At 47.0% G+C, this 27,954-nt stretch overlaps 1 protein-coding gene across 1 annotated transcript; it reads right to left on the bottom strand.

Moving 5' to 3' along the window:
• Positions 1-476: 476 nt before the first annotated feature.
• On the bottom strand, positions 477-27,926 carry RFX2 (regulatory factor X2). The gene is made up of 16 exons (XM_026041446.1): positions 27,804-27,926; positions 23,977-24,056; positions 22,410-22,677; positions 17,344-17,418; positions 12,531-12,712; positions 9,583-9,702; positions 9,141-9,256; positions 8,141-8,259; positions 7,708-7,820; positions 5,466-5,617; positions 4,461-4,558; positions 3,365-3,514; positions 2,708-2,916; positions 2,217-2,370; positions 801-843; positions 477-640 (listed from the first exon to the last, which is right to left on the bottom strand). The coding sequence occupies exons 1-16, from the start codon at positions 27,924-27,926 to the stop codon at positions 531-533; spliced, it is 2,112 nt and encodes a 703-aa protein (XP_025897231.1). The 3' UTR covers positions 477-530.
• Positions 27,927-27,954: the final 28 nt, after the last annotated feature.

Here is a 27,954-nt window from a genome sequence, read left to right on the forward strand (position 1 = left end):
CAGAGGCAGGAAAATTTGTCTCGCAAGACTGTAAGAGAAGGGTCAGGTATTTTTCCTTCTTCTTGGGCACTGATTGGTTCAAGTTTGTATCACAGTGAAGTCTGAGAAGTGGGGAAGAAACCCAAACCACCTTCCCTGAAAGAGAAAGCCTCATTTGCCCACCTTGCTCGCGCTGCTCCTGACTGGTTGAGCTCRGCCTCTCCTAACCAGGCACATCTGATCCATTACTAACCATGGAGGCTTCGTTCTCACCTTCCTTAGCAGACTTTGGACCTTCACCCTCCACCCAGCAATTGTGCTGTGTCTACCAGTAGAGAAATGGAGGGGAGCCGGCGTCCCGCATGGCCAGTCCGTGATCCCTTCCCACCACCCACCCAGGCTCACCGCCTGGGACCCTTCCTCGAACAGAAGTAAACATAAAAAGAAACTAAGAGGCACTAATATTGTGGATATGGGGAGGCACAGGCTTGAGGCTCTCCAGCCTGGCTCYGGAAGTCTTTGTCCAGCTGGAGAAAAGCCAAGTCCCCAGTTTAGATCTCCTGCAGCGAGTGTCCGGGGTCGCTGCGCTCTCGCTTCACGAGCGGCTCCCCCATGCTCCGGGAATCTGTGTCCACCTCGCTCCCCAGGTCACTGATGTCATCTGCAAAGGACAGGTCTTAGCATCAGGGTTGTCAGTGGACCGGGAGAGGTCACTTCTCCCAGCAGAGCAGAGTGGAAGAGCCAGCACAGGGTTCCCCCTCCCACACTGATCCAGGCTCAACCCAGACCCAACAGGGTTTCCCTTTGGGGAGAGGAGATACCTTTGTCCAGCAGTGTTGAGGACATGGATGTGAGGTCTCCAAACTGAAAGAGAAAGGAGTTCCAGGGTTAGTGAGGATTGCAGCATGCCAAGGTGCCAGACCTGCAGCTCATAATCTACTTCTAAGCCATTCCAACAAGCTGCTTAAGCCCTTGGGAGAAACCACAAGCACCAGCAGTGCTGGCAGTGAAGAAGGGAGACCAAAACCAAACCCATGTTTTGGGCTAAGTCTGGGGCTCCCATTTAAATGACTGGGCAAACACATGCACTAAAACCCAGGAATACAGCTCCAGAACAAGGAGAAATTTTTCTATCCCCGTACTATCACCAAGCTGGTTCTGCCATGGAGTCCTAACCAGCATGCAGCACTACAGATGATGCCTCTTGTCCAGCCCGGTGCATGTGCCAGGAGGGACCTGGCACTTGCCAGGTGCATCTGCCACTTCTGGGACCATGAGCCCAGCTCCACACATCTCTGTTCAAAAGGTTTTCCATCATTTCAAGAAACTCCTTCAACTTGCAAGGCCACAGAGGCAAGTGTAACCAGAGAGCTGGTGAGGTACGTGGTTCGGGATGTCCCTCCCTCTCTGCTGAGGTCTGCAACGCTAAATGATTCTAAAGATCTCTAAGATCTAAGGACTCCTCAGACTCATGCAAAATGGGGCAGCAGTAGAGCTGAAGGCAGCAGGAGTAATAAAGCACCACAAGCAATGGAAATGCAAGGACACGATTGATTCTCTTTCGCTATGAGGAATCAGCCACCTCCTGGAGCACAGAAATATTACAAGAGCCTAACAAGAAAGGCGAAGCCTAGAGGATGAAGGCTCCCCCATGAGGTACTGCTGGAAGCCCTGCTCTGCTCTTCATTTTTCTTTAATATCAATAAAGACAGAGGTTTTGCAGAGAAAAGTGTGATTTTGCAGCATTGCTGGCTCTATGCAACAGCATGAGGCTAACAGGAGAGGAAGAGAAAGCAGCAGGCATGCAGTTGATTTGTCTAGCTCCCCTACGTGAGCTCCCCAGAAGGAAGAAAAAAAGCGTGTGAACTGCAAGGATCAGTTTTAATCTAACGGTGGTTTCTATATTGCTTTCACAGGTTGACTCTAGTCTTGTAGTAGTCTACGTTCTTCAGATAAGCAGGACGGGGCCTGCTTAGAAGCCGAGTGCCAAATTTACTGCAGGAAGGTCCTTTCTCCCCCCAGGGGATGCTCAGCTGCCTCAAAAACCTTCAGCTCTGGCACTGGTGAGCCATGAAGGTGCAAGGAGCCCGTGCACCAGGCCCACGAACCAACTCAGCAAAACCTTCAGCAAAACTGATTATAAAACATATTCAGGGCATAATGCAGGTCGTGCATTATGGTGTCCTTTTAAACGTGGCTTAGTTTGGATCCGTTCCTAGGGAATAACCAATTCTCACCTCTCCCATTACAGCAATCGGCGTCTCCCCTGTTGCCTGAGCAACACGATGTTCTACCAGATAAAACATGTATTCATCGTAGAGGAGGCGAATGAGGTGGAAGGAACCAAAGCTGGCGGCGCTGCGCAAGGTGAGGTCACGGATCACCATGGAGCTGCAAAATGGCCGGGAAACAAAACATTTGGAATGGGTTTTATATTGGCCTCACGACTGATGCAAATTATTGACTCCGAGGTATTGTGGCGCATGGTGCTCTGCTTCTCTCTCTCAGCTAGGAGTCTCAGAACACTTTAAGAGATTAGGGTAGCATCCTACCACCCACCCCGTGAAGGTACAAGGCACACAGCACTTTTTTTCTGTACCAGGACGGAGTGATCTAGACCATTAACTGGAGGTGTAGAGGTATAAAGAACTTGGTCTTTGCCACGGGAGCTATCTACATGCACTAAGTCATATACAGGAATAACTGCCCAAAACAAAGATAAACATACCTATAGAAGGACCACTTCAACAGGAACTGCCTGGCCGCCTTGGGGAAGCTCGGGCTGCCCTCGTGGTGCTTTAGGACCTGGGTGACGACGTTATCCAGCCAGCTAGCCCACTGGTCCAGAGAGCTCTGCTGCTGCAGCGTCAGCTTGAAATCCTGCTCCAGCTTCTGGACCATGCCTTCCTCACACTGGCACACCCACGAGGCTTGCTCCTGCTCGGAAAAGGACTCATGGTGGCACGTGCACAGCCGGTGGTTTCACAGCTTCTGCTCCATGCCAGCCCAGCAACTGAGCTTTGTTTCTACCAGGCAAGGACTCCAGGCAGCTCTGAATCAGGGCTTCCCAATGAGTCCACACCACAGAACAATATTATTACTGTAGCTACATTATTCTTGCTAGCAGTACTTCTCATGTAAGTTCCTTAGTACTTTATCTGCTCTTCAGAATGCTGCTCAGTATGAAATAGCATTCTTTGGTTATCTACACACCTGGAAAAGTAACACTGGCAACTTAGGTGTAATCATTCATTTAATATATTTTTTTTAGTATTGGAAATAAGATGCTGGCTATTAGCTAAGCACACCATTAAAGAGCCCCTGCTCTAGACAACCTCGCTTCTAAAAAGGTCATATAAGTCACAGAAAAGATACTGTAAGTCACCTGCACGTTGGCAAAGTCGACCCGATTGAGATCGCTGAGCATCTGGTTTATCTGGGAGGTGTTCTGGAGCACGGCCCGAGCGGCCTGGGCCAGGTGGTTCAGGGACGTGTATCTCCGTAACGTCTGGGCAAAGGCACTCACCACCCCGACCTGTCACAGAGCACAGAGGGCACCGTGGGCAAAACTCTTCTTGGTGGTGGCCAGTGATAGGAYGAGGGGTAATGGGTATAAATGGAAACCCAGGCAGTTTCATCTCCAGGTGAGGAGGAACTTCTGCACTGTGAGGGTAACGGAGCCCTGGCACAGGCTGCCCAGGGAGGCTGGGGAGTCTCCTTCTCTGGAGGTCTCCAAACCCACCTGGATGCAACTGGATGCCCCATGCTCTGGGTGTCCCTGCTGGCGCAGGAAGGTTGGACTAGATGATCTCTAGAGGTCCCTTCCAACCTCAACCATTCTGTGATTCTGTGAACAGGGGCCACAGAGGCCAAGGGCAACCTTCTCAGAACACCAGCCTTGAGCGTGTAGTCCACATCGGCTGCGGCATCCTGCACAGCTGCATTCATGCCACTGCCCAAACCACATCTCAGCACTCTAGAGCAGCATCTTGTGCCATCTCTTGCATCGCACAGACCAGGCTTTGCATTTCTTTTCTTTAAACTATCAACAGGATTTTGCGTTTTGCTTCCTGGGGGAAGAAGCTGCAAGAACCTGCAGGTCTAGGCAAGAGGGAGCCTTAGGCTGAATCACAAACTCAACAGCAGGACTGGCTAAGAAGTGATGCTGGATTCAGTTTATGCAATAACATTCATTTTATGGGGCGTCCTCCACTATCTAGTGGGAGAGCATCATTCTAGTGCAGAAAGTTTATCATCAATCATCATTATCTTGCAAAATAATGATGACAGAATAAATTCAGTRTGTGGGAATGGTGCAGGGTACAGAGGATCACCAGTTTCTGGTGCGAAGAAATTGCTCTCCTTATTGCCACCCTTGCTGCTCATTATTCCATGACAGTCTGGAGTGCGTGCAGCCAGACCCCACTAGTGTCCTTACCTCCAYGGAAAGCTGCAAGCTGCTGCACACTCCCAAAACTTACCTTTGTCTGGACAACCTGTGGAGGGAAGTCACTCATCGCGTTCATCAGCCACCCTTCCAAACTCTTGGCAAAATTACGAATCGCCTGTGTCAGTGTGCCTGCAAAGAAGTTTGCAGAGTTAGCCAGGCCTTCCCAAAACGTCTTTCAACACCAACTTTCCAGCTTAGGACTCCTGTGGGAATCGTATCCCCTGAAATGTTAGCTGAGGTCCATTGAGTGTCGTGGGAGTGCACTGGGGCCCGTAATGCAGAGAACTCCTTTTCTCCATGGTCCGTCTCAGCATTTTCCGACTGTTATGGTCTGTTCTTTAAGAGACACATACACCCTGATCAAGGACCTGTTCACCCAAATCCAAGTCTAACTCCTTGGGCTTTCTGCCTGAAAAGAGCAGCTCAGAGGGACATGACTTTACAGCACTGCTCAGCCCAGTCTACGGCTGAGTTGCATCCCTGGGGAGACGGGTGCATGCACTTAAGTGAGGAGCTAAATCAGAAAAAAAAACTTCTATATTCTATCACTAATCTCCCAAATGAAAGTTGATCCCAAATTTCCAGGAGGCACGGGAAGGGACACAGTGGTCCTATGTAAACAGAGTTACTATCTCCAAGGAAATATCTCAAATGGATTAACAACAGCTAGTTCACTAAGCCAGTGCTTTTACCCTCACTCATAGCCAAAGCCATGAGATGTGATATACCACAACCCAAAATTTAAAAAGGTTTTGGAATTTCCAGGAGACACAAATGACCTTCTAAGCAGAGCAATGCTGGAGAAGGGAGATTGCTGTTGCCATAATAGCCAAGTCTGTATTCAAAACAAAACTGTCTAAAACAGCTTTTACAGTGGAAACCCTCATGGCAAGTGGTGGCCAGACAGAGTGAGTCACGGACTCATTTGTCACGTGCACTTCTGTGAATCTGGAGCAAAGAGCAACCCAACAAAGAGCAGGAGTTGGGCAGGAGTCGGGACAACCTGAGGCTTCGTGACTGCACCGCAGATACTCACTGGGCACCGGCCTGAGCACGTCAGGGATGAGAATCTCCACCAGGGCCTGGTACAAGATGTGATCACAGCTTCTCATCCATTTGAGGACAGGTTCATATTTACACAGAGTGATCAGCTTATCTTTTGGGAGGGTCCCTTCATGTTCTTCTTCACTGCAGGAGGAAGCAGAAGGCAGCATCAACAAGCAGCTTTTATTTTATTCTCTGTATTTGTAGCCATTTTTCAGTGGAAAAAGCTACTCAGTTCTCTCTTCAGAAGGGGATGCCTGATCATTTGCTCAGAGCTGTCTCAAATGTGCAAGCTGCTCTGTCCACAGAGTCAAGAGCCGTGACCACAGCTTTACCTCAAGCCTACATCATCCTCTGCCTGGTCAGAATTCCTTTGCTCCTTCCTTCTTTGGGACAAGTTGCCTCTCACACGCCCCCCTGCACGCACACAATACACACACGCCTATGTGGGAACTGCACTTCAGCACAGGCAGCTCAGTCTAGCTGGTTCTGGACAGAGCCAAACCCCAAGCCAGGCCCAAACCTTCCACAGCCTTCACATCTCTCTCCTCTGCTCTAGCCTTTCTCGAGTGTGACAGCAGTGGTTTGGGGAGCAAATGTTGTATGAGCAGATGAAACAACATTGATAGATACTAGAAAGAGTCGTGAGGGGTTTGGCAATTCAATCCCTGAAAGGTTTCCTAAGGAAAAATATGGTTGCTGTTGCATTGAAAATAGAGCATATAATCTCCATCCAAATGAGGTCAATCGAGCCTGCATTACTTTCACCATTATGGATCTACGGAAGCCTTTTTTCCCCCCACAATGAAGACATAAAATATTTGCACAAACAGCAAGCAGAGCAAAACACAGCCTTAATGTACTGCCACAGCATCACACTGCAGCTATTGAATAGGAACAAGGAGGTGACAGGGGACTTCAACCACACCTTACATCAAAACATCAGAGCCAAGATGATGGACTTAGAATAAAGAGGTTCTTCTATTATTGCTTCCCTATCTAAGCTGTGTCAGCAAATGCAATCTACTGGGATAGCCTTAAAACACTCGTACATAAGACTTGGCCAACAGGCACCCGAGCCTTGCTTTAAATAGAAGCATTTTCTAATGCTTCAAAGTAGTTTGACGCTCTGCCAATAGTTTGTTTTTATATTTGCATGTACAAAGGGAGGGGAAAGCTTTTTATTTAATCTAGCCTGATTATTAGCAGGACTACGGCGAGGTGTTAGACCTCTTAGTGAGGTATGTCGGTCTAGACAGAGCGCTGCAGCACTGCAGCATCCAGTATGCGAGTGAGTCTGTTCCCACCCGGCCCAGCTCTCTCCATGCTGTTGCTATATGTCTTGTGGACACACACTTAAGGAAAGGAGGTTGTCAAACCATCAAACACAACCAGGCTGTTTCTTTGAGGCAAAACCGAATAATGTCTGTGGAGGACAATAGGGCTGCATTCTATAGATTATCATGGGGTATATCCTTATTATCCAAACTTTTCGTGTTTTTCTTGTGAATACAAAACTGTAGTATCTGAAGCCCGTATATAAGCCCATATAGTGGGAATGGGCTATATAGACTTTCAATACATTTTTTCTTTTAACAAGAAGCCTTCGCCCTTTCCACCTCTCTATTTTCACTTATTTCACCTGTTTCCTGGCAGCAGCCTCCCAAGGCACAAAGGAGGCACAATGGGCAATAACAATGAACTAGACAAGACTGCAGAGCTGGGATCAGAGCAGCTTAGTTTCTCATCATCTTGCTCAAGATATGCAGTGCTTAAAAATTTTGACAGCGACCCAAATAAGGGAGCGAGTCCAGATGTCACTAAAAACGTTAACTTTTGAGATGTCTATAGATAGCACGAAGGGTAACGTCCCATTGCTTTGGTCATTTACAGAAGCAGCAGCCCAGTCTCATTCATCCAAAAGCTCCTTGTAGTTTGGATTGATGTTTTCTACTGCACATGTGCCATTTACCTATGTGCCAGTATGGCACATAGATAAATAATAAAACCATCTAAGCATCTAAGATGCTTCCCTGCGAGGTCTGCACTTTGCACGGTCGTTACAACTGACCGTAAGCCTGACACTCCCTACAATGACTGTGCATGGAAGCAAATATTTCCAAGTCCTATAAAGCAGTTAAAATGGCTAATGGAGCTGAAATCAGTTTGTTTTGGAAGGATAAAATACCATTAAAAATGAATCACTCAGAAATAATCAAAGTGCACCAGCGTACCTGGAGGGCAGGGTAGTAGAGCCATCACTAGATGGTGTTTTAGGACTCCAGAAAGATTGCCACAGTTTCTCGATATACTGAAACTGAAGGTTCATAACAACATCCAACGTTGCCTGATGATGAAGAACACAACTCATTAGCTGTTGTTAGCGTCTCGTCACACAGTGTGAGCACAAATTTCACGCTCTGCCATTTAGCTTAAAGAGTTTACAAGAGCGCACAACTGCGAGTGTGCTGTTCTAATAATTAACATAATGTGAAACAGGTCATACAATTAAAAAAAAACCCGATAGTGCAACACTTGTAACAGGTAATAGATGAAACAGTCCCATTTACACCTTAGTGGCTCCTGGGAGTGGGATGTGGGAGAACAGYATCTGATTTATGTCCTGTATCAATTAAGAAATGAACCAAACATATTACAAATAATCACCTCACAGTGTCGTCTGTAAAGAAGCTGCAGGGTTTTGACATCATTCATGGTGACTCCTTCTTGCAAGAGGACGTTACCTAGATCAGGAGCGGGGAACTCCGGAAAGACATGGGTTACATCTAGGGAAAAGAAGGATTGGGAAAGTCAGTGAGAGGCAGGAACATCCAGTCACACAGGCCTATAAGTAAGTAGGAGAGGTTGCAGTGGCTGATGGCTGCATTTCACATTTCAAAYAACTGGTGATGAAACAGGTGAAATGAGCCTGATAATCCAGCACCTCCCCGATTCACCCTGGGCAAGAAGTGAACAACTGGAGCCCATTTATTTGGCGGCAAGAAGAATGCCGCCTTTCTCTTTGCAAGAAAAGAAACAAGAATACATTGTCCTCATCTAATGTGCTGCCCATTATGTTTTCTCCAAAGCCTGAATAACATCCCTTTGGTATTTTGAGAGTACAATGGAGAAATTAATTGGCTAGCAGACCTATCAGGAGCAATTGTGTTGCAGAGCCTGCTCGGAGCTGGCCAGGTTTTTTGTGTCACTCTTAAAAGACTCTGGAAAGAAGTAGGTCCACAACCAGCGAAACTGGAGAGTTTATCTCACATGGCTATGGGCCCAAATGGGTCTTCKTAAGTGTAATAATCCTCATAGCTCTTTCTCTCGGTGCAATGAACTGTTGCTCTCCTCTCTTGGGCTGTCCTACTCTTCAGGACTCTGCAGCTTTCAGATCTCCACTCCATCCATCCAATTTGGTAAAATTTGTGGTGATTAGAAGCATATTTGGAAGGAACCAGAGGGTGATGTCATATGAAAAAGAAAAAAAAAAATCCCCACGCTTTTAAAAGCTAGCTGAAGTGCTCTCCAATAAATGATTGCTCCTGCTGTGTGTCCCAGGCTTGTATTTCTCCCTGGTCCTTGGGAGCAACTGGAGAAAACCTTCCTCCTCTTTAATTAGAAACCTCCAAATGAGCTATCTCATACACTAAAGCAATTTCCTCACCTATGAATTGCTGATGATGTTGACTTTGAGCAGCAACTGACTGTTCAGGAGTAGTGTGCAGGCTACTGTTGGATCCACTCTCTGTCATTCCGTCCATTTTCTGGGCTGGTCTGTACCTACGTTTAGAGCACAGTTTAGTAGTTACACACACACAACCTGCAACACAGTCACGCTGTGAAAGCCAGGGATAAAAAGTCACTGAGCTGTATAGCATTTCTTACTTAAGAAGTTATATGCATTGAGTATGTAATATATGAGGTTATGCAGCACAGCTATGTTCTTGCTGCAGTCCTCAAGCTGTTGTCCTCAAGCAACGCTTGGGTTTGAGCAGTCCCAAGGGGCTCCCTTTGCTCCTAAGCAAAGCTTAGGAGTGGGTCCCCTCCTGGCTTTTTAGGGCTGGGATATGGTCCCGCAGCGGCTCCAAGGAGTCGGGAGCACCTACCTCTGCTTCTGGTGCACGGGCTGCTGCCGCATTGCCATGTACTGGGTGTCCTCCTGCAAGCGGTTCAGCGGAGACTCCGGCTTCAGACGGATCCCGTAGTAATGATACTTGGAGTTGCCCCTGGAAGAGGCATCAGTGGGGWCATTGCTCAGTGGCAGCTCCTCAACAGAAGCAACATCCTAAGATTTACTCTTCGCTTTCTTTTGACAATATACATCACTTGTTTTTTTCACAGTGTATTCTGTRCTGCCAAGAGCTGTTTGAATGGATTAATGAATGCCATCAAACTTCAAACCACACATCGCAGTGCCAAGCAATAGCCACGTTTAAAATCTGGCAAGTTTGCTCCAACAAACCAACGGTAACTGCAGAGGAGACAAGTGTTATGATACCAAGTGGTACAGAACCAAAGGGAAAAAGACCTCGTGGGACATTCTGCCATTTGAATGGAGTTTTAGGATTTGTTTTATATAATAGCAAAACTTCTGTCCTTACTTAGAATTGGATGAAACAAACCTGACTGAATAGTCAACCAGGGTAAGAAAAATGTGGTGCTTTCTGCGCCTAGAAGACCACGGCAAGAACCTTTGGTTTGGCTCCTAGTGTTTGGAATCACTCGTTTTCATAAAAAAMCATTTTTTTCCCATTTGCCAGTCAGGAAATCTCCTGTGATGCCACTTAGGAAAAGACCTTTCTGTGGCATCGGACAGTTGCGTCAATTCAAGTTTCTCCAACAAACTGGATTTCTTCAGCGAGGGCTTCTGGGGAGCAAGAAGGACAATCTAGCAACCACGGCGGTACAAGGACAGTCGCTCCGGGGTGGATTTAGCTAATTTGTARCTAACGAAGCTAAGAATTTGAACAAAGTGGTCAGGGGCAGGTGAGAGAAGCCAGGGAGCGAGYGGCATGATTCAGAATCAGGGGCAGCTTTTCTGCATCTTGGCAGCGTCTGGCAAAGGCTGAAGGCACCTTAAACCCCATGGAGATTCCCATAGGAAAATGATACACTGGAGATAATTTAAGAAAGGAATATTTGTCTGGGAATTAACTCGCCCTTCTTTTGTTGCAGAAATTCTCGGGTTTCCCATTTTTTTGCAAGGGGCGAGCGTTGAATTGGGGCTTTGTCGCTGCAACAATAGGGTTTTGCACACACTGTCAGTGCTGGGGTAAGAGCCGTGCTGCAAAAGCCATGCCCAATTTCAAGTGACTGCAAATTAAACACTGATGGCATGTATTTGTTTATTCATTCATTTAGATGATAATGGGGGATAGCAATTTCCATATTTGTTGAGGTCTACTGTGTCCTCCCAAGCCTGCACACTTTCCATTTTAACTGTTTTTCTTAACAGCCAAGTTTCCAAGGCCCATCCAAGCCTTGTTAACCACAGTCCTCAGGTCCCTTTGGCTCCAAATTTTCGTAAAAATGTAATGYCCAGTCAACATCCAACAAGTATATTACAAGAGACAGATATAAAAAATAGATTATTTCAGGAATATAATCCATGTATTTAAGAACTGAACGTCAATTGCCTTCTTATTTCACAAAGAAAAATAAATGTGGTTAAGTATTTCACTACTTCATATAGAATGACAACAGCATGTGATATTACCAAAAGCTAAACGAAAACATTCTGGAATTTCCACTAAAGGATTTTTTTTATTTGATTTTTTTAATTCTAGCTTCCAGTGAAAACAAACTCTGAAATGCCAGACTGTTGCCACAGAGCAGAAAATCCACTTGTGGGACATTTTTTTTCCATGTCTAATTATCTTTGAAGTCATAAACCAAGAAATTACAGGAGTCAACAGTAGCTGTTGGGATTTAACATTTTTCTTCCCTTAATAGGTTTAAAGAATTTCCTTTARAGAATGAGTTCAGAGCGCTGACACTTTAACCAATCCACAGAAATTGAAACTCTTCCTCATTCTCCTGATGGCTCTTCCTTGCACACTCCCGCTGTGGAATGCTCCATGCACATCTGKTTTTGTTCTCATCTCAAAGCCCAAATATCTAGCTTAAATTTTATTAGGAAACGTTACATAATCAGCGCAACGCCTGATTCTCCAGCCTACGATCTAYGCTTTAAAATCAAAAGCTGAGATGAAACCTCGGCTCGATTTTGGATGCTTCCTAGGACAACCCACGCAAAACGATGTCAGACGCCCCTTCTTGCATTTCATTTTTCCTGGAGCATCCTATGGGTATTTGAGGCTCTACAAGAAGCATTTCTGTCCCAAGGCTCAGCCAGTTGCGTTAGTGGTTTCTGCAGAGGCACCTCCTTGTGCTCCGGGATTTGGGCACTGCCGCTGCTCTCGCTCCTCATTCAGTGACTTTATGGAGCAGCCAAGTGGGGACCACTGAACTGGACAGAGTTTTCGGGCTCTGCAATGGTGACCAGCTGGGGCTTCACCTTTTGGAGATGATAAAAGAATGGGAAGCCCAGAGTAAAATAAAATATTCCGAGTTTTCTTAAGAAATGGGCTTACATCACATTTGATTGTGTGCCTGGACAAGATACTGTCCGTATGGAGCCAGGGCAAGTCCAAAATCAACTTCCTTGACAAACGTTCACCTTCAGAAAGCAGTTTTGCCTTCCGACATGCTGGAATTATCTACGTGCTTTTAAAAAGCAATTATTTTTTTCCTCACAGGATAATGCCTGGTTGTTTCTGCACATCTTAAAATAAAACCTCAGCCTGCTAAATTATGCTTGGGTGACTTTCAGCACCCAGGAGAGAAGTTGCAAGAGTTTTTTTTTTTTTAAATATAGATCGTGTTGGAATGGTGCAACCGTTTTCCTTCCTGCCAACACAAGCTCRCCTCGAGAAGCAAGCCCAGCCCCTCAACTCAGTGCCTATAAAAGATGCTCGGATGCCATGGGAAATCAGTGCCAAGGGAAGCAAGATGCTGCTTGTGCCCCTTGCATCCAGGGGCATCTCCTACCCACCTGGTTCCCAAGCGGCGTGTCCGCAGCCCCATGAACACGGAGCGGATGAGTTTTCCGAAGGAAGCGGCGTTCACCGGGTCCAGCTTGTGCTCCTGGCAGTGCCGCAGGTAGTGGTTGTACAGAGAGCTCCTGGGAAGGCTCACGCCTTCCGCCGTCTCGTAGTTGTCCAACAGCCACTGGAGCTTCACGCATGGAAAACAGAAGGGAACAAGAGACATGTGAAAGGCTCCAGAGGGCCGGGGCGCACGGAATAAAACAGGGTCAGTGCTTAAATGTCAGGAGAACCTCTCTTGCTGATAAGCATTAGAGTTTGCTCAAYGCTGGGTGGGTCATTATGGATGTGATGTTTAGACCAGTCGCTTTCTCCAAAGGAAAACGATCCCTGGTTAATAAAATAGAAGCGTGGCTGGATTTAGGAACAGCAAAAATCGGACTCTGCCTCCCAYCTGTCCATCCTGTGCTTGGGCAAATTCCTGACGAGCCAAAATAAAGTTTTTAGGAGTCACGTTTTCCAAGGATAAAGATAAGAAGTCATTTTCATCAAAGGAAAAAAAAATGCCAGGAAAATCAACATGTCCTGCAAAGGTTTTTGTTTGTTTTTTTGTTTTTAATTTAAAGATTGGCATGTTGACAACCGGTCCCTTAACAACAAAATTAATGCTTACCGAAGCAAAAAGCTCAAAGGGTGTCACCTACTTTTCGAAACTTATTATCTGAACTTTACTTCTCCTGACATTTATGCTGATTAAAGTTTGCAATTAGATATAAATTGTTTATAACCAGCCAGCCTAAAAGGGCAGGTGAAGCACTCAACCGCAGCGCAGGAATTAAAATGCAAACGGACAATTCCCCCCTCCCCCCAAAAAAATCTCATTTCATTGGCCAGATTCAGCATCAAATAAGCACTATATTAAGTGAATTCTTTGAAAGAACTAGATATACAAAGGGATTCAAATCCACAGCTTTGGTAAGAGACTTTTCCCCTCACATTGAGGATTAACGTTTTCCAAATCTGCCGCCACGTCCCGACATCCGCGTGTGGCCGCGCGGCATCGGAGGCTGAGCTCCACCAACGGCAGCGGCCTCTTCCCAGCCACGTTGTCTCCCTGCAACAAACCTTTCAAGCAGACCTTGGATCCGAGCACAATGTTAGTCTCAACACCCCTGGGATTTAAGCACATCCATGGTCGTGYGAGTTGGCCTGGGCTTAAACCCTTCCCACTGAATGTGACACCCAGCTCTCTTCTATCATCGTCACCCAGCTCTGCCCCATCACTCCATTGACTTATATTCAGTTTACATATTTCATATCCCTGTTTTGCTCTCGTACAAATCCTTTTCAGCCCCGAACAAGCTATCTGCACCAAGGAACATATGTTTCGTGGTTATCATTCAGCATCCAAATTTAAATTTTTGCCACATTCAGCTCTGGAGCTGAATCCAGAGCTGTACAGTTGAAGTTTCATCTCCATTTCATTCCATTTTATTGCATTTGCTGGGTTCGATTCAAAGCAGCAGCAGTTCCTATGACTGTTCCCATCACTTTGGCAAAGACCGAGGACTACCACAGGTGGAAGAACCTCCATCCCTTCGCTGCCTGTCTCTCTGTCCCGCTTTTCAAAGTGCTGTTGTTACCTTCCCACCTTCCTCCAGTCACTACCATCTCAGCTGCTTTTGGACATTCATTTCATAGATAAAAGACCTTTGGAACTCCAAACCCTCCAGTCCTTAAAGACTGTGGTTATGGAGGATCTGCAGGAGAAGCCACCACCTGAAGAAGCTCTGGAAGGTCAATCTGCAGCCCTGAGGTTACCACTCAATCTGTTGATTTTCTCTCTCTCTAACAGAACTGGGCCCTGGTGTTTTGGACATAACAGCCCAGCAGCAGCTCTGCTTCAGGTTAGTCCACAGCTCTAGCAATTTTAGCCCATCCCTTGTATTTAAAAGATTAATGATTATGAAGGGTCCCTTTTTTAAACTATTTCTTGGCCCTTTAGAAAATATGTATGTGCAGATCAGTTACTTCTGACCTTCTAAACCTGCTCTAATTCCAGTCCTTAAAAATAAATGTGTCCTTAAAAAATCAGCAACTGTGCCATGCTATTAGATCATGAATAATTCAGATATAGGTAAAACCCTCTCATTTAGATTACATTTCATATTCTATAGTTTCTGTCTGTGTTTCGATTGAGCCTCGGTGAAATCACCCTGCAGCAGCACATTGCTGTGCCTGTGCTAGAGGCATTTCTCCTTTAACCCAATGTCCATCAACTGTTACGATTTAAAGATCTTTAACACAATATTTGCAGCTAAAGTTCCATCAAAATGCGTGAACTTTCACTAAAAGTTTCAGTTTTGCAAAATGCCATTTTGGGAAAAAAAGTCTCCTTCAACTCTAGTTAGTAATTTTTAAAAGTTATTTTTAAGTTACTCAGCATAACAGTCACTCTTAACTTTAAACCCAAAGCCATCCACAAGAGGTAAGCATGAGTTTCAGGGCTTAAGTTTAAGAAAAAAGGCCCCTTACTGCTTCCCACATAAAAGCCATGCACCAATAGGTTATATACCTATATGTACCTATATCTATATATATATATGGGKTTTTTTYCCTTTTAAATAAGTAGCAAGAAGAAACTCCTTCCACGCCTATGAATGCTGTGACTATCTAGGATGCAGGGCATCACACAGGCAGGTCAAGGCATCCAACCACTTTATTTTCAATTACAAAAACTGTATCCCTCTTCCTCACATTTCTTTGCATCATCTGCAAGCACCTATGTGACAAAGAGTGACCCAGCAGTCTTGGAGGACCCTCGTGAGCGGTGCTTTCTCTGGGGAGCTGAGKGGGCTGTACACGCTCGTGGGTCCTTTATTTGCTTCTGAGTTCGCTATGGGACTTCAGCCTGATGCCCAACTATGAGCAGTGACCTGAGAAGAGGGATGATGCTTCTACCTGCAGGTAGAGAGATGTTCTTCTACCTGCAAGGCAAGGGCAGAGGAGATCTAATCACAGGTTCAATCTAGATCAAACTCCATCCTGCACAGCCTCTGCCCTTTCCCTGCTTTTTCCAAACCTCCTTCACTGCTTTGCCACAACCCATCCATCGCCATCCAGCTCCACTCAGTCCCTCTGCAGTCCCCTTCCTAGAGGGCATTAGAGAAGCTTTTTGGAGGCAACCAAAGGGGCAGTTGCTTGGGTGCATTGAAAGAGGGTTAAGCTAAAGTTGCTGTGGAGGAAAGATGTGAAATATGGGCTGTGGCATGAGCTGAGCTCTTCCTTTTCAAGGACACATCCGGATGCAGCCTCACAATGTTGGAAAGTCCTATTCATCCATGATGAAAGTGTTTCCCCTCACGCTTGCTGCGAAACCATGCAACTTCATGGAGCGTTTCCTCCCGGGGCAGGCAACTAAAGGAAGAAACTGTTAAATAAAAGCAAGCAGAATGCAAGAGTTATTTGAGCTGCTGACTGTGAATTTAGGGCACAGTGAACTTGCAGAGAAGTAACTGAGGTTTGCTGCTAAGATTTTTTAATGTTCAAATCATGGATTTGCGGTCATGAACCTACAAAGAGCCACCAGCCATAGGAGGACGAAGGTCCTTTCTGCTTCACCAATTGCTGTTTGCCTAGATTGCTCTGTGGAGTTTTCTAAAGTCCGGCAGGAGCATCGTGATTTAAATACACTCAAAAAAAAAAGAGAGCAAGTGTTCTTGCTGCCTGCACCATGATCATTACAGCACAAAAAAAAAAAAAGAAACAGGGCAGAGGTCCTGTCCACAATGTGTTGCACTTGCAGGAAGTGTTAATGCTAAACTGCAACAACCAAGGGGAATACATATTCCATATCAAACACTTGCCCCTTGCAAGTGTCTGACAAGCTGAAACTGGAGCTGAGCTCACGCAGTGGCAGCTCAGGAGCAGCTCACGAGAGGCAGATCCTCAGGGTCAAAGCTCCTGATAGTCTCCCAGACCATTTGAGCAGGGCGAAGAGAGATCGGGGTCCTTTGGCAGGGCGTAAGAGCGACAACAGCTCTGCCCCCGGATACAAAGCAAGAGGAAATCTGGGAGAATAAAGAAGTCCCATTGGCGCAGTGCGATTTACCAGGGCAGAACCAGGTTTCAGCAGAATCCAAAATGCACCAAAGTCAACACAAGGCTAGTGCCTTCAACGGGGCTTGAATTAGGTCCTTCAAATGTCACACAAGCGTGTGCTCACTGTTAGGCATTACTGCACGGGCGCCAGCAACTGGGACGCAGAAGACCCTGCGTAAGCTCAGCAGAATAGCGAGAACTTCACCCAAAGCAGGGAAATCGGTGGCACAGTGAGAACAGAGAGGTCTAGCGAGTGGATTTAGTATAGCTGCGGTAACATTAATGGTCTTCCTGTGCCACAAAGAGGCAATAAAACCAAACACAGGAGTAGGCTTTTGGTACACAGTATCTAGGGGCTAGCTGTTGTGATGCTCTCTGAGTGATCTTCCAGCTACCCTTCAGCTGCAGTGAAAGGAAAGAACTTCCCCAAATGTGTGGGGTTCTTTTCTTCCTTTTTTTTTTCTTTCTAATTGCCAGCAGTTTCCATTGCAAGGCAAGTGAAATTAATAAATATAGAATAGAGGCAGTTAACAGAATCCAGAACATCTCAAACAAACATGAGCATATCAGCAATTTTTGCAGTTTTCCCTTTTCTGGACCGTTTGGGGCAGCCTAGCTCAATCTCAGGCTGCTCCAAGCGCCTCGTGACRATACCAAATGGCTACCCAGAATGATCCTACCAAAGCAGGAAAGAGGTTGTAAAATCTGATTGCAACTTACATGGCTGTTGAGCAAACTGCTTTTGTGTGATGTGATCCCTTCATTTTTTTGTAGATTTTCAATCGCCATTTCAAGCTAAAGAAAATGTGCACAGGAAAGAGAGAAAAAAAAAGGGAAAAAAAGGGGGAAAAAAAGAAAAGGAAATCAGATAGTTAGCAACAGCCAGGATTTTATCTTTATTATTTGAATGATTAATGCTTTTATTTTTTTATCAACAGGCTTGCGAAAAAAAAGAGGCAGGTGGATGAGGCGCAGTCCTTATGGGATGAAGCTGCAGAGACGTTAACTGTGCTGCATGCAAACTAACCACACAGCAAGAACCCCCGTTAGGTGAAAGGGTGAAAATAGGGACCTTTCAATCAGTCTTCTTCTATATGCATTGCTCACTTTATATATATATATACACATACGTATTTATATACATATACATATAAAGTGGTTTTATTCTCCTATCTCTCTATGCCGAGACCAAAACCGTGCCATGCAGTTACAGTATAGTAGGTTAAAGGAGATTTGCCACCGAGGTGCATCCGACCCATCCCTCTCAAGGCAACCTGAAAGGAACGACTTCAGCTATTTCTTAAAATCTTGACAAAAACCAATAGCAGCTAAACAAAATGCAGGGACACCAGAGGATTCACTGGTAACCACACGTGGACACTCAGAGCAAAACCAGGCTTCAATTAAGCGAGCTTCCCGCTATGAGAGGCTTCTTGTCTCTGCTCCTCTTGTCCCCATTCCCAGTGTCGCAGAGCTGCTGCGACCAGCTGCATTCTGTCCCCTGAAGGGCACCCATGCTTTGCTCACCTAGCGTCTCTCCTAGCTCCAGCCTGGCTCTTGTTGCTGCCTGGGTGCTCAGAGCCCCATCCGSACCCTTCCTGCCAGGTCCTTCCTGGAACAGGGTGTCCCACAGCAACCTCTCTGAGGGCTGCGGTCTCTCTCTTAGTCCTCAGCCTTAATTCTTTATATCCCCAAAATACCCAGGTGAAGGATCAGCAGGGCAGACCTGCCGTTTCTCTCCAGTGGATGTTCTCAAAATCCTGATCTCTGTGACCCGTTAGTGAAGGCGGGATGAGGAGGTGCACATCAGCCCAGAAGACTTGCCACGGGCAGCTATCTTTGCAAAGTTATGGTCTGCCGTCATCTAACATGCAGGGTTGTGTGGTTTTCTGTAGGTATATGCATGAAGCATCACATCTGCACAAAGATCTAGGTGCTTATGGCCTCCTTTACCTTCTAGCTGCCTGACTCCCAGCATGGCAAAGATAAAAGGAAAAATTGAAAAAAAATAAAACTGCCTCCTACCAAACCAAGCACCGGTAGAGCTCTGGAAGGTGCAAGAACAGAGTAGGTCAGATCTAACTTCTGTCAACAGATCCATTAGATTTGGTTAGCTCTAACTAAAGACACAGTTTGCACCACATCAATATCCAAAGATGTCACACCATCCAAGCATCTCCAGAATAAATTTGTCTCTACCCAGAAGTGACATCTTTGTGGCACTTCTCAGCTTAATAAGTTGCCACCGAACTCAGAAAAGGCTCGGTCCAAGGCTTGTGTTCCAGGGGGTTTCAAAAGCTRCCTAGCACTGTGATGTCCCATGAGGAACCAAAACTCATCAGGCCAGACCGTTTGCTGAGGCAGCCTCGAGGAAATGAGTCAGAGCGTGAAGGGAGACACCATTTCCTTCCTCTGCTCAGGATGGAAGAGAGCGCTGAGCAGGGCAGGGCCCGCTGAGCCTCTTACCCAAGGGCAAAACCACTCCTTGTCCTTTTGGCCTTTGTGGGAAGCTTCCGACAAGGGAACCCTCTTTAGAAAAGATATCAGSAGAAAGACTGAAAATAAAATTAAAAACAAAACAAAAACAAGTCTTGAACAGTCTTTCTTGAGGACTTGCTTGAGCATTTGGATAAAACAACATTTCAGGGGTTATTTTACTGGAAAAAACGCTAAGTCTCTTGACTGCAAGATCTTCCATCAGTCAAAAGCACCATGCGTTCTGATGAGATAAGGTCCAGCAGAGCTGCTTAAAGGAGAGCTGCTCAAAGGCTTYTCTCCCTCACCAGCCTAGGGCACAGGAAAAGACTGAATTTGGGAGTCTGCTGCATCCAACGGTGTAGCACAAGTCAGTTTAAAGACTGCTCATACATTTTCCAGCCCCAGCTGGACACATTGGCAACAACGCTCACTGCTGGGCAAACAAAAAAAAACCTTCCTGAGAAGGGGACTTGAGTGCACCACACCAAAGATCAGGTTACCGWGAATCAAGAGGACCAAAAGGAAGACAGTTGTCACAACCTACTCCCAAGAAGTCTCCAGGATTTCCTCTCTTATATTGCTTAGCTTCAATGAACATCAATGATCCTCTAGCACCAACACTGATCAGGGCCATTTCATGTTCTTCTTTGGCCCATTTGGTGGAACAGAACACTGTTATTTCAGTAGAGGCAAGGGAAGGGTCTACAAATATTTAAAGACTTCATTTGGGTTTGCAACTAATTTTTACCACCTTTCCTCTCCTGGGGCAGCTCTGATGCCACTGCTAGCTGCCAGCTGGGCTGCCATGTACCTGATGTCTCTTCTGAAGATGTTCTCCTCACTCTCCCCTTTGAGCTGTCAGCATCAGCTGGGTCTTAAGTACTGGCCCCCTCCTAAGCCCTCTCACTTCCCCATCTCCCACAGCTGTGTCTSTGTTGCTAGGCCCTCGTGGCGTTGGCTGCTTGGACCTCCCGCCCCAGAAGCCCCATGCAAGCACTGCAGCTTCCCCATCTGCATCTGCATGGGCTCTACTTGCCTTTCTCTCCGCAGCCAAATCTCTTAATCCTGCCACCAAACACATTTCACCAGGACTAAAGCCTTTCTAGCACCAGCCGTGCCTCTGCGCCTCTTTAAGCAAGACTAAATATGACGTTCAGATCCGTTGATTTTTCTAGTCGTTGCTTTGCTCAAGCTGTCCTCTATCTTCCCAATCATTACTATGTGACATTCAAAGCAGTTCTCACAGCTCTGAAAGCTCCTGGGAGCTCTGCTGTAGGAACCAAAACCACCTGGATACATCCTTCTACCATCTTCTAGCTGAGCATCCATGCACTGCTCAACCCTCCTGAGCCCTTCCACAAGAACCACCTCCTTTTCTCGTTAGAATCTTCCTGAAAGCTTATCCCTCCATGCACGAGAGCGATTTTATTTTGGATGGTGCTTCTTTTTTTCCTAAGCAGCTCATCCCGTGTGATAGCCACCAAACATATCACAGAATCACAAAATCAAAGAGTGATTGAGGTTGGAAGGGACCTCTAGAGATCATCTAGTCCAACCCCCTGCTCCAGCAGGGACACCCAGGGCACGGGGCACAGGGCGGCATCCAGGYGGGTTTGGAGACCTCCAGAGAAGGAGACTCCCCAGCCTCCCTGGGCAGCCTGTGCCAGGGCTYGGGCACCCTCACACCAAAGAAGCTCCTCCTCACCTGGAGATGGAGCTGCCTGGGGTTCAATGTATACCCMTTGCCCTTGTCCTGTCACTGGCCACCACTGAGAAGAGCTTGGCCCCATCTTCTTTACATTCTCATYTCAGGTATTTAGACATATTGATAAGATCTCCTCTCAAATTTCTCTTCTCCAGGCAATGTGGCTCATGGGACATTGCCATTGAACATGCATCCTGCTCAGGCTTTTGACATCATGCCCATTACCACGGAAATTAAATAGAAAAAAAAATGAAAAAAAAAAAAAGGAGTARTGTTGTGTAGCTTTGCAAGGKGCAGTCCCACGCAGGTGACAAATCAGCAGTTACTTCCTTCAAAATAACAAGCCTGAGCACAGTGAGGTCCAATGCTCGATTGTAACGATGCCTGATTAAACTATGCAGACACAATGGTCACACAAGAGACAAATCTCAGCTAATCCAAAGCATCTGCCTTTTATTGCTGTGGTTGCTACCACCCGCTTTCTCTCCCACACAGAGCTAAGGACTTTTCCCTGCCACAACTACTGCTACTTCTGCCTAAGATACCCCTTGACTCCAGGTCAGACTCCAGATTGACTCCAGGATCAAGGACAACCCTTCAAGCCAAGAGCAGTCCCAAACTTGAACGTCTCTGTTTTAAACACTCACTGGGCAGAGCTGTCTGCATTTCAAAATCTGGCTCAAAACCTTCAATAGCAATTGATGTTTGCAATTACCTCTATGTACAAATGTATAAACACACACGTTAAATTACCACTCACTGGGAAGGTGACCCGTGTCCTAGAAGCCCACTAGCTCCAAGCCACTCGTGGTGGCACTTGCTACTAAGACTTGGTAGACGCCAACATAAAAACCCCGGTAGCTTCTAGCTGCAGAGAAGCTATTTCAGTTTAATAAGTTTCTCACCCTGAGTCCCAYAGAGCTGCACAACTGAGCACAACCCGGCACCTCTGCTCATAGTTGGACAGTCACAATTAAAAAAAAAGATTAGAATTTTAAAACATTGCTATTAGATCACTATTATGCCTAAAACATTTTCTGTAACATATGGCAGGGGCAGAATACACAATGGTGTAGGAGATATATAAAGGCTTTTATAAGAGTGCATTTGGCCTGATCAGCATGACACACTTTATTTGCTAATTATCTACCGTGTTAACAGCAGACTTTCCAGGTCTCTTCATAATATTTTTAGATATTTCTTTAGCTTGGGCAAGCCAAGCCTTTTGTTCAGAGAGTTAGGAAATGTAAACACGGAGAACTCTTCTGGGCTGGAAAGCGAAACAGTTGGATTTGGGAAGAACAACCCCAACCTCCCAAGAATTTGTCTTGTTCCACAATTTCAGCGAGCAAACAAGAGTCTGAGAAGCTGCCCACAGCTTCTCATATGTTCCAAATTCCTGCTGCCCTCCCCAAATATATTTATATATATATATATATATCTCTGCAATACACCAGTGTCTATTCTCGCGCTTCCCTTTGCATAACATGCTATACAGGCATATAGACAGCAATAACGATAGGAGGTTTATTTTCTGAAGGCTTTTCAGTTCCCTGGGAATAAGTACGGGCCCCGGAGCTGCAATATCTGCAGGGCTACATACCGTTGCTGGAGAGGAGCGTGAAGTATGTGACAGAGAATGTCTAGTGTTTTCCATCCCCCCATGAATGAGATAGGCTCCCGAGCCGGAGAGGATCGGACTTCCCCCAATGTCCATGGTGATGCCCACCATGTTGTGAGAGGGAATGGCCGTAGGAGAGGATGCCGCTGTAGTCACCTGAGCTCCACCACCTCCCTGCGGCTCGAAATAGGAAGCAGCACTGCTGGGCGCGTAAATCTGAGCGTCGGTGCTGTAGGAGTAGGCGGCTCGTCTGCCGAAGGAAGGAGAGCGTTAGTGGGGAGGCAGGCGCCGTCTCCCCGCGCGCTCGCCGCACCCGGCAGCTCCCGTGAGCTCCACCGCGATTCGGAAGAGCCCTCGCCGCTGGKGGCCAGGGGATCTGCTCTACTGAAGCTCAAACCGGCTAGGAAAGTCGATCCTGACAGAGGGAAGCGGTGCAGTGAGAGACCCAGGCAAAGGCTGGACGCCACGGCTGGTCTGAGCGTGCAATGGAGAGCGCAAGAGCTCGCGTTGCCCAGGAAGGTTTACCTGCAGGAGCTGAGCCTGTAAATAAAGCCCTCAAAACATGCCTACTTCTCACTTACTTTGCAAGTCCTGAGCTGTAGCCTTTAGTAGTACCTACTTGTCAGTGCAGCCCTACCAAGAATTTGCCTTAGCATTGCCTAAAATAAACTATTCCCTGAAAAGCACCATTTTGCTCATGCAGCAGTGGCAATGCAAGGGCCTTTGTGCRTAGACATCATAATAAAAAAGCCACACCTGAGCATCTAAAGCTCTTTATGCAACTGTTGAAAATGCAGCCTGGGTACCCAGGTAAGCTTTTCCAAGTGTTAAGACGGATTAAGTGCCCTAGTACTGCTATGGACACCAACAATTTTACCCTTGAAAGAGAGAAAGAAGCAGCAAAGACAAGCTGCAAGGTCCCTGCACATATACAGGGACTAGGAGAGACAAGGGAACTGCGTCATGTTGAGTAAAGGCAAGATGGGAAGAAAACCCCCACGTCGCCGCAGGGCTGCACTCGCTCAGCATCGCCTACGTGCTGGTCAGAGCAGCACCCTAACAGGAGCAGCAGGTGAGGGCACAGCTGGGAACATGCCCAAGAAAACACAAAGGAATTGAGTAGGACGGGATGAGATGGGCACAGGTGACTTAAAAAGAGCAGATCATTTTGTTATAATCTCCTGGAAGAAAGTGAAGAGCATCTCAGCAGGGGCATCAGAACAGTTACTAAATCCTTTGCTTCTGAAAGGAGCTGTGCTTTGGTTCCTAAAGGCACAGCTCCTTGCCACACACGGCGGGCTAGGGAAGAGAAAACACTGGGCCATAGAACGAGAGAACTGCCTCTTCCATGAAGTACAACGTCCTCTCCAAGGGGTCCGTCTGAAGCTATGTCCATGCATCCAGCGTTAAACAGTCCCTCCTCTTCCTCCTTCTAATGGTGGCCAATGCCACCTGCAACTCTATCCACCACGGAGCCTGCAAGGACCRAACGGCTCAGACCCAGCTGGGTGACCTGAAGGACGGGCTACTGCGAACGRGAGAGCCTTACATGGTTCCATTGGTATAAACGCCTTCTCCTCCTTCCACATACTGGACCTGGGATGGGTACACATGCTGCACRGATTGCACCTGAAACAAACAGCAGAAATGCAAGTTATAGAGGAACCACTAYGCCCAGCAGCAGTGGGAAAAATTACATTTTACATCTTAAATAGCTTTCAACCTTATGCTGATAGCTTGGTTTTTTTTAAATGAAGTTAGGAATCCCAATGTATGTGTTTATTTTAAAAGGTCAAATTAAAGTAAATAAATAAATAACTTCTCCGTGAGCAGTGGAAACAMCGGAGCTGGGTTTCCACTGCACGCGGCCCCAGGGCTGGGGCTCTGCTGACTGCTACGGGTGAGACCACGCTGCAGCCTTGGCCTTGGAGGGGAGGTTGGCAGCGTCCACCTGCGCCCCAGCCACCTTCTCCAGGGGCCCGGGAGGTCCGTGGTCACCCTCTGCCAACATTGTCTGAAGCTGAGCAACCGGATCAAAAACTGCTGGGGGAGAAAGTCAAGAGAGGCAGTCTCGCTGACCCCACGACACGGCACTATGTGYGCAGGGTTTCTTAGGAAACGAGGACGGAAAAGGCAGAGTTCAGCTAAATAAAAACACTCGCATGACTCTCAGTCATCTAACCTTCCGATGAAGCTACGTGCGGTCGAGACATTGATTGCTGTAATTAAAAAAAAACCCAAAAAACAGCTGGACTCTAAAAAAACTYACACCTTTGCAGAAGACAAAGGTTTCTAACTGAAATTAGAAACAACCAGCAGATATTTAAGCATATGCAAGGCAGCTGATAAAGAGCAGGTTCTTTCTAAATTTCCAATTCCCTGAGAGCTCTTTCCTCATCAGTCCAACTGAGAAGGAGAGACGGAGGTGGAGAAAGCCGCTATTGCAGTAATTGCCTGTTCTCTAATTGCATTCACCTCTTTAATTAATGGCATGGGTTTTCCTRGCTGGGTATCTGACACAGTTTCTAACGTTGCGTGGGGCAGGAGAGCCTGTTAGTTCTGGTTGCGCTGGGCCCCTGTGGTGTCTCACCGCGCTGACGTTACCTGTTGTGGAACCTGCTGAACTCTGGGGACGGAGATCTGCTGCATCTGTGCTCCTTTGGGAGCAGAGCCTGCTGCTTGCACCAAAACCCTCTGAAAGAAGAAGACACAACGGCCCACGGTTACATTCACTTTGCCTGCAGCCTGTAACGGACATAAGTTAGTMATTTGCTTCCATGGGAAACTCTCCTCCAAACCAGAGGCAGCAGGAGCCCTCCTCGCTGTCACCTTCTCACCCATGAAACCCCAACTGCCTTCCAAGGAAGCACCAGACTCAGCTCAGCACCTTCCACGTGGRAAAAGCAAAGAGCTGAACCCACATGTGCCCCATTTTGTAATCACTCCTCAAAGGAACACTAGCAAACGCCCCGTTAAGAGAAGCAGATTGCCAAAAGGTTTGGTTACAGCTAAAGAGGAATCGTTTCTCGCATCCTTGCATTTTTTTCTACGGTGGTTGCAAAGTTTCTGCTGCTGCATCGCATCTCACACCGTGTCCTGCTATACTGGAAAAAAACATCATCCCACTCTACAAGGCACCATGACCCTCGTGGTTTCTGTTGGCAACAAATCTCAGCTGGATCTGCATGTCCTTGCAAGTGCCAAGGAGCACGGGAACAGTCTGCGTAGTGCGGTGGTGGTTACCCCAGACACTGTCCTCTACCCCTCCTCATCGTTTCCATTCCTCCCTGCTCTTGGTGTGACGCCCAATGTTCAGCTGGAGGCCGGACACGTCTCGTGGAGCGCTGAGCACCTTGCAGTAAATCAAACGCGGGGCCGTGATGGATGGAAAGAAATGATTCAGCGAGGCCCGTGGGAACGTACTGGCATGCAAGTAAGACAGGCAACATTCACGCCAAATATCAGGATGGCATTTTAAACCAATGAGGACCTTCTCCAAGGAGAGAGTCATCCTCGGAGCTTTGAGGCTTGAAAAAATACCCGGCAGACAGGGTCAACAGAACAACAGTTGTCTCTACAACTGTGCAAAACAGCACCCCACTATGGCCTAGAAGAAACCTTGACAATAGCTGGCTACCTTGCATACGTATGCAATTCTGGAGTCTCCCCCTGATATCCCTCCAATATGCTCTTTGTTACCAGGCAGAAAAATCTCTTTTGGCAGAATTAAAAGAGTGTGACAATTGCCCGGGTTTCCAGGCGCTCTCGGCATGAGCAGTGCCCAGGCTGACCTTCAGGGCTGAGCCTGGATGCATTGGAGACCCTGCGGTTGAGCTAGCGATAAGCTGCAGGCACAGACCAGTTATTCCTTTGCCCGTTCTCTTTCCAGCAGAGGCTACAAACCAGGGCATGACTGGAATGTTAAAAGCCATTTTCCAAGCCAGGCCTTGGCAATGACAAAGGTATCAAAACCTCAATGAGAACTGTTCCTTTCTCCCACTTTTTACCTATTCTCTTCCATTGCTTTATAGTAAATGACAAATCTCTCCTCCTCCTTTGGCACAGCCAGCCAGCTCAACTGCTTTTCTAATTTATCACCACCTGCCTGGTTGCTCCTACTAGTTTCCAACCAAGAAAATGAATCGTTCCCAACCTGTAGGATGAGGCCATCCTGTTCACACAGCTTTCTCTCACACTGAAAGGTGGACCAGCAATCAGCAAAATCAAAAGCTTCAGCCTCACACCAGTCACGCTGCCAGCAGTTCATTCCTAGTCTTTTCTTCCTGCTCTCTAGATGTTCCTCCTCTTCATCTCTCTTCCAAGACTGCCACGGTCTCCCGCAATCCATGGAGTTCCCCTCGATATGCCAAGCCACTACACCAGCAGCGGGAAGAGCTGGCCAGCAATTTCATAATCCAAAGCCGATGGGTTTCCTCAGTTCCATGAACATGCTGTCCTAGTCAAAGTCAAGCTAATGTCTGATGACTCCTAAGATCTGCTCAGCGGTTCCACGTTATAACAGGGTGAATGGGAAACGTAGCCCAAAGAAATCACCTCTGCAAGGGCAGTGACCAAGCGTGCGCTGAATGACCAGAGGCCAGTGTCCTGCTCCTATCAATTCACAACTCTTAACTGTTCCTTTTCATCAGCATCCAATGGCAGCTACTTCTGCTCAGCTGGGAGTCAGGGAGAAGGGTGTAGCTGGCATACACACCCATCCTCTTATGCCTCCAGCTTCCTTAAGGGCTACAAAAAGCTCTTCTGATAGTTCCCTAAACCGCATTAAAAGAGGAACCAATTTGATTTAATACTTCCCTTTCTGCATTAGGTAGTTTTCATTCATGAGTTGATTTTTTCTTCTCAGATCATGAGACCTTCCAAGTGCATTGTATTCATGCAAATGGTCCCCGTTCACTTAACTTACAGTGTGAGGATCCAGCTACCAAAGGGAAAGAAGGCTCTGGCAGGGGGAGCCTCCACCCACACCTGCACAGGCACTCTGCCCCTCTCCGCTCCGCTGAGCTCGATGCCTCAGTTGCTAGAGGTGGTTTAATTCGAGGACTGTTTAATTCCCTGCTGCCTTTATTGACACATCAAATAATGACAACAGGATATTACAGTGGAGCAAACACCGAGCTAGCACGAGGGGATTTCATGAGGTAGCTAAGTGCTGATCTAAATTCCATATTTTAAGGTTTGTGTGTTTGTAGGGTTAACACAGGCAGGTGTTGGTGGCCTTCCTCGATGCAATCTCCATCAAGAGCCTCCCACCGCTCTCAACCAACCTGCCCAACAACCCCCTCGGGCAGACGAAAGCCCTGGATCAGAACACGTCTACCCGTAAAGCGGGGCTCCTCTCCACGGGAACGGCCTTGCCAGCCGCGCGTACGATACCTGCTGAGATGCTGGCACGGGCTGCACCACGGGCGCTTGGGCGGAGGCAGAAGTGTGAAGAGCCACGGAAGCTGCCGAGTCGGAGGGCCCCTCTGAGCTCTGCATGCTCCCTGCTGGAGAGAGCACCGGGAGA

The sequence above is a fragment of the Nothoprocta perdicaria genome, unplaced genomic scaffold (assembly GCF_003342845.1).
Source record: "Nothoprocta perdicaria isolate Ctin4 unplaced genomic scaffold, notPer1 scaffold_286, whole genome shotgun sequence".
NCBI lineage: Eukaryota > Metazoa > Chordata > Aves > Tinamiformes > Tinamidae > Nothoprocta > Nothoprocta perdicaria.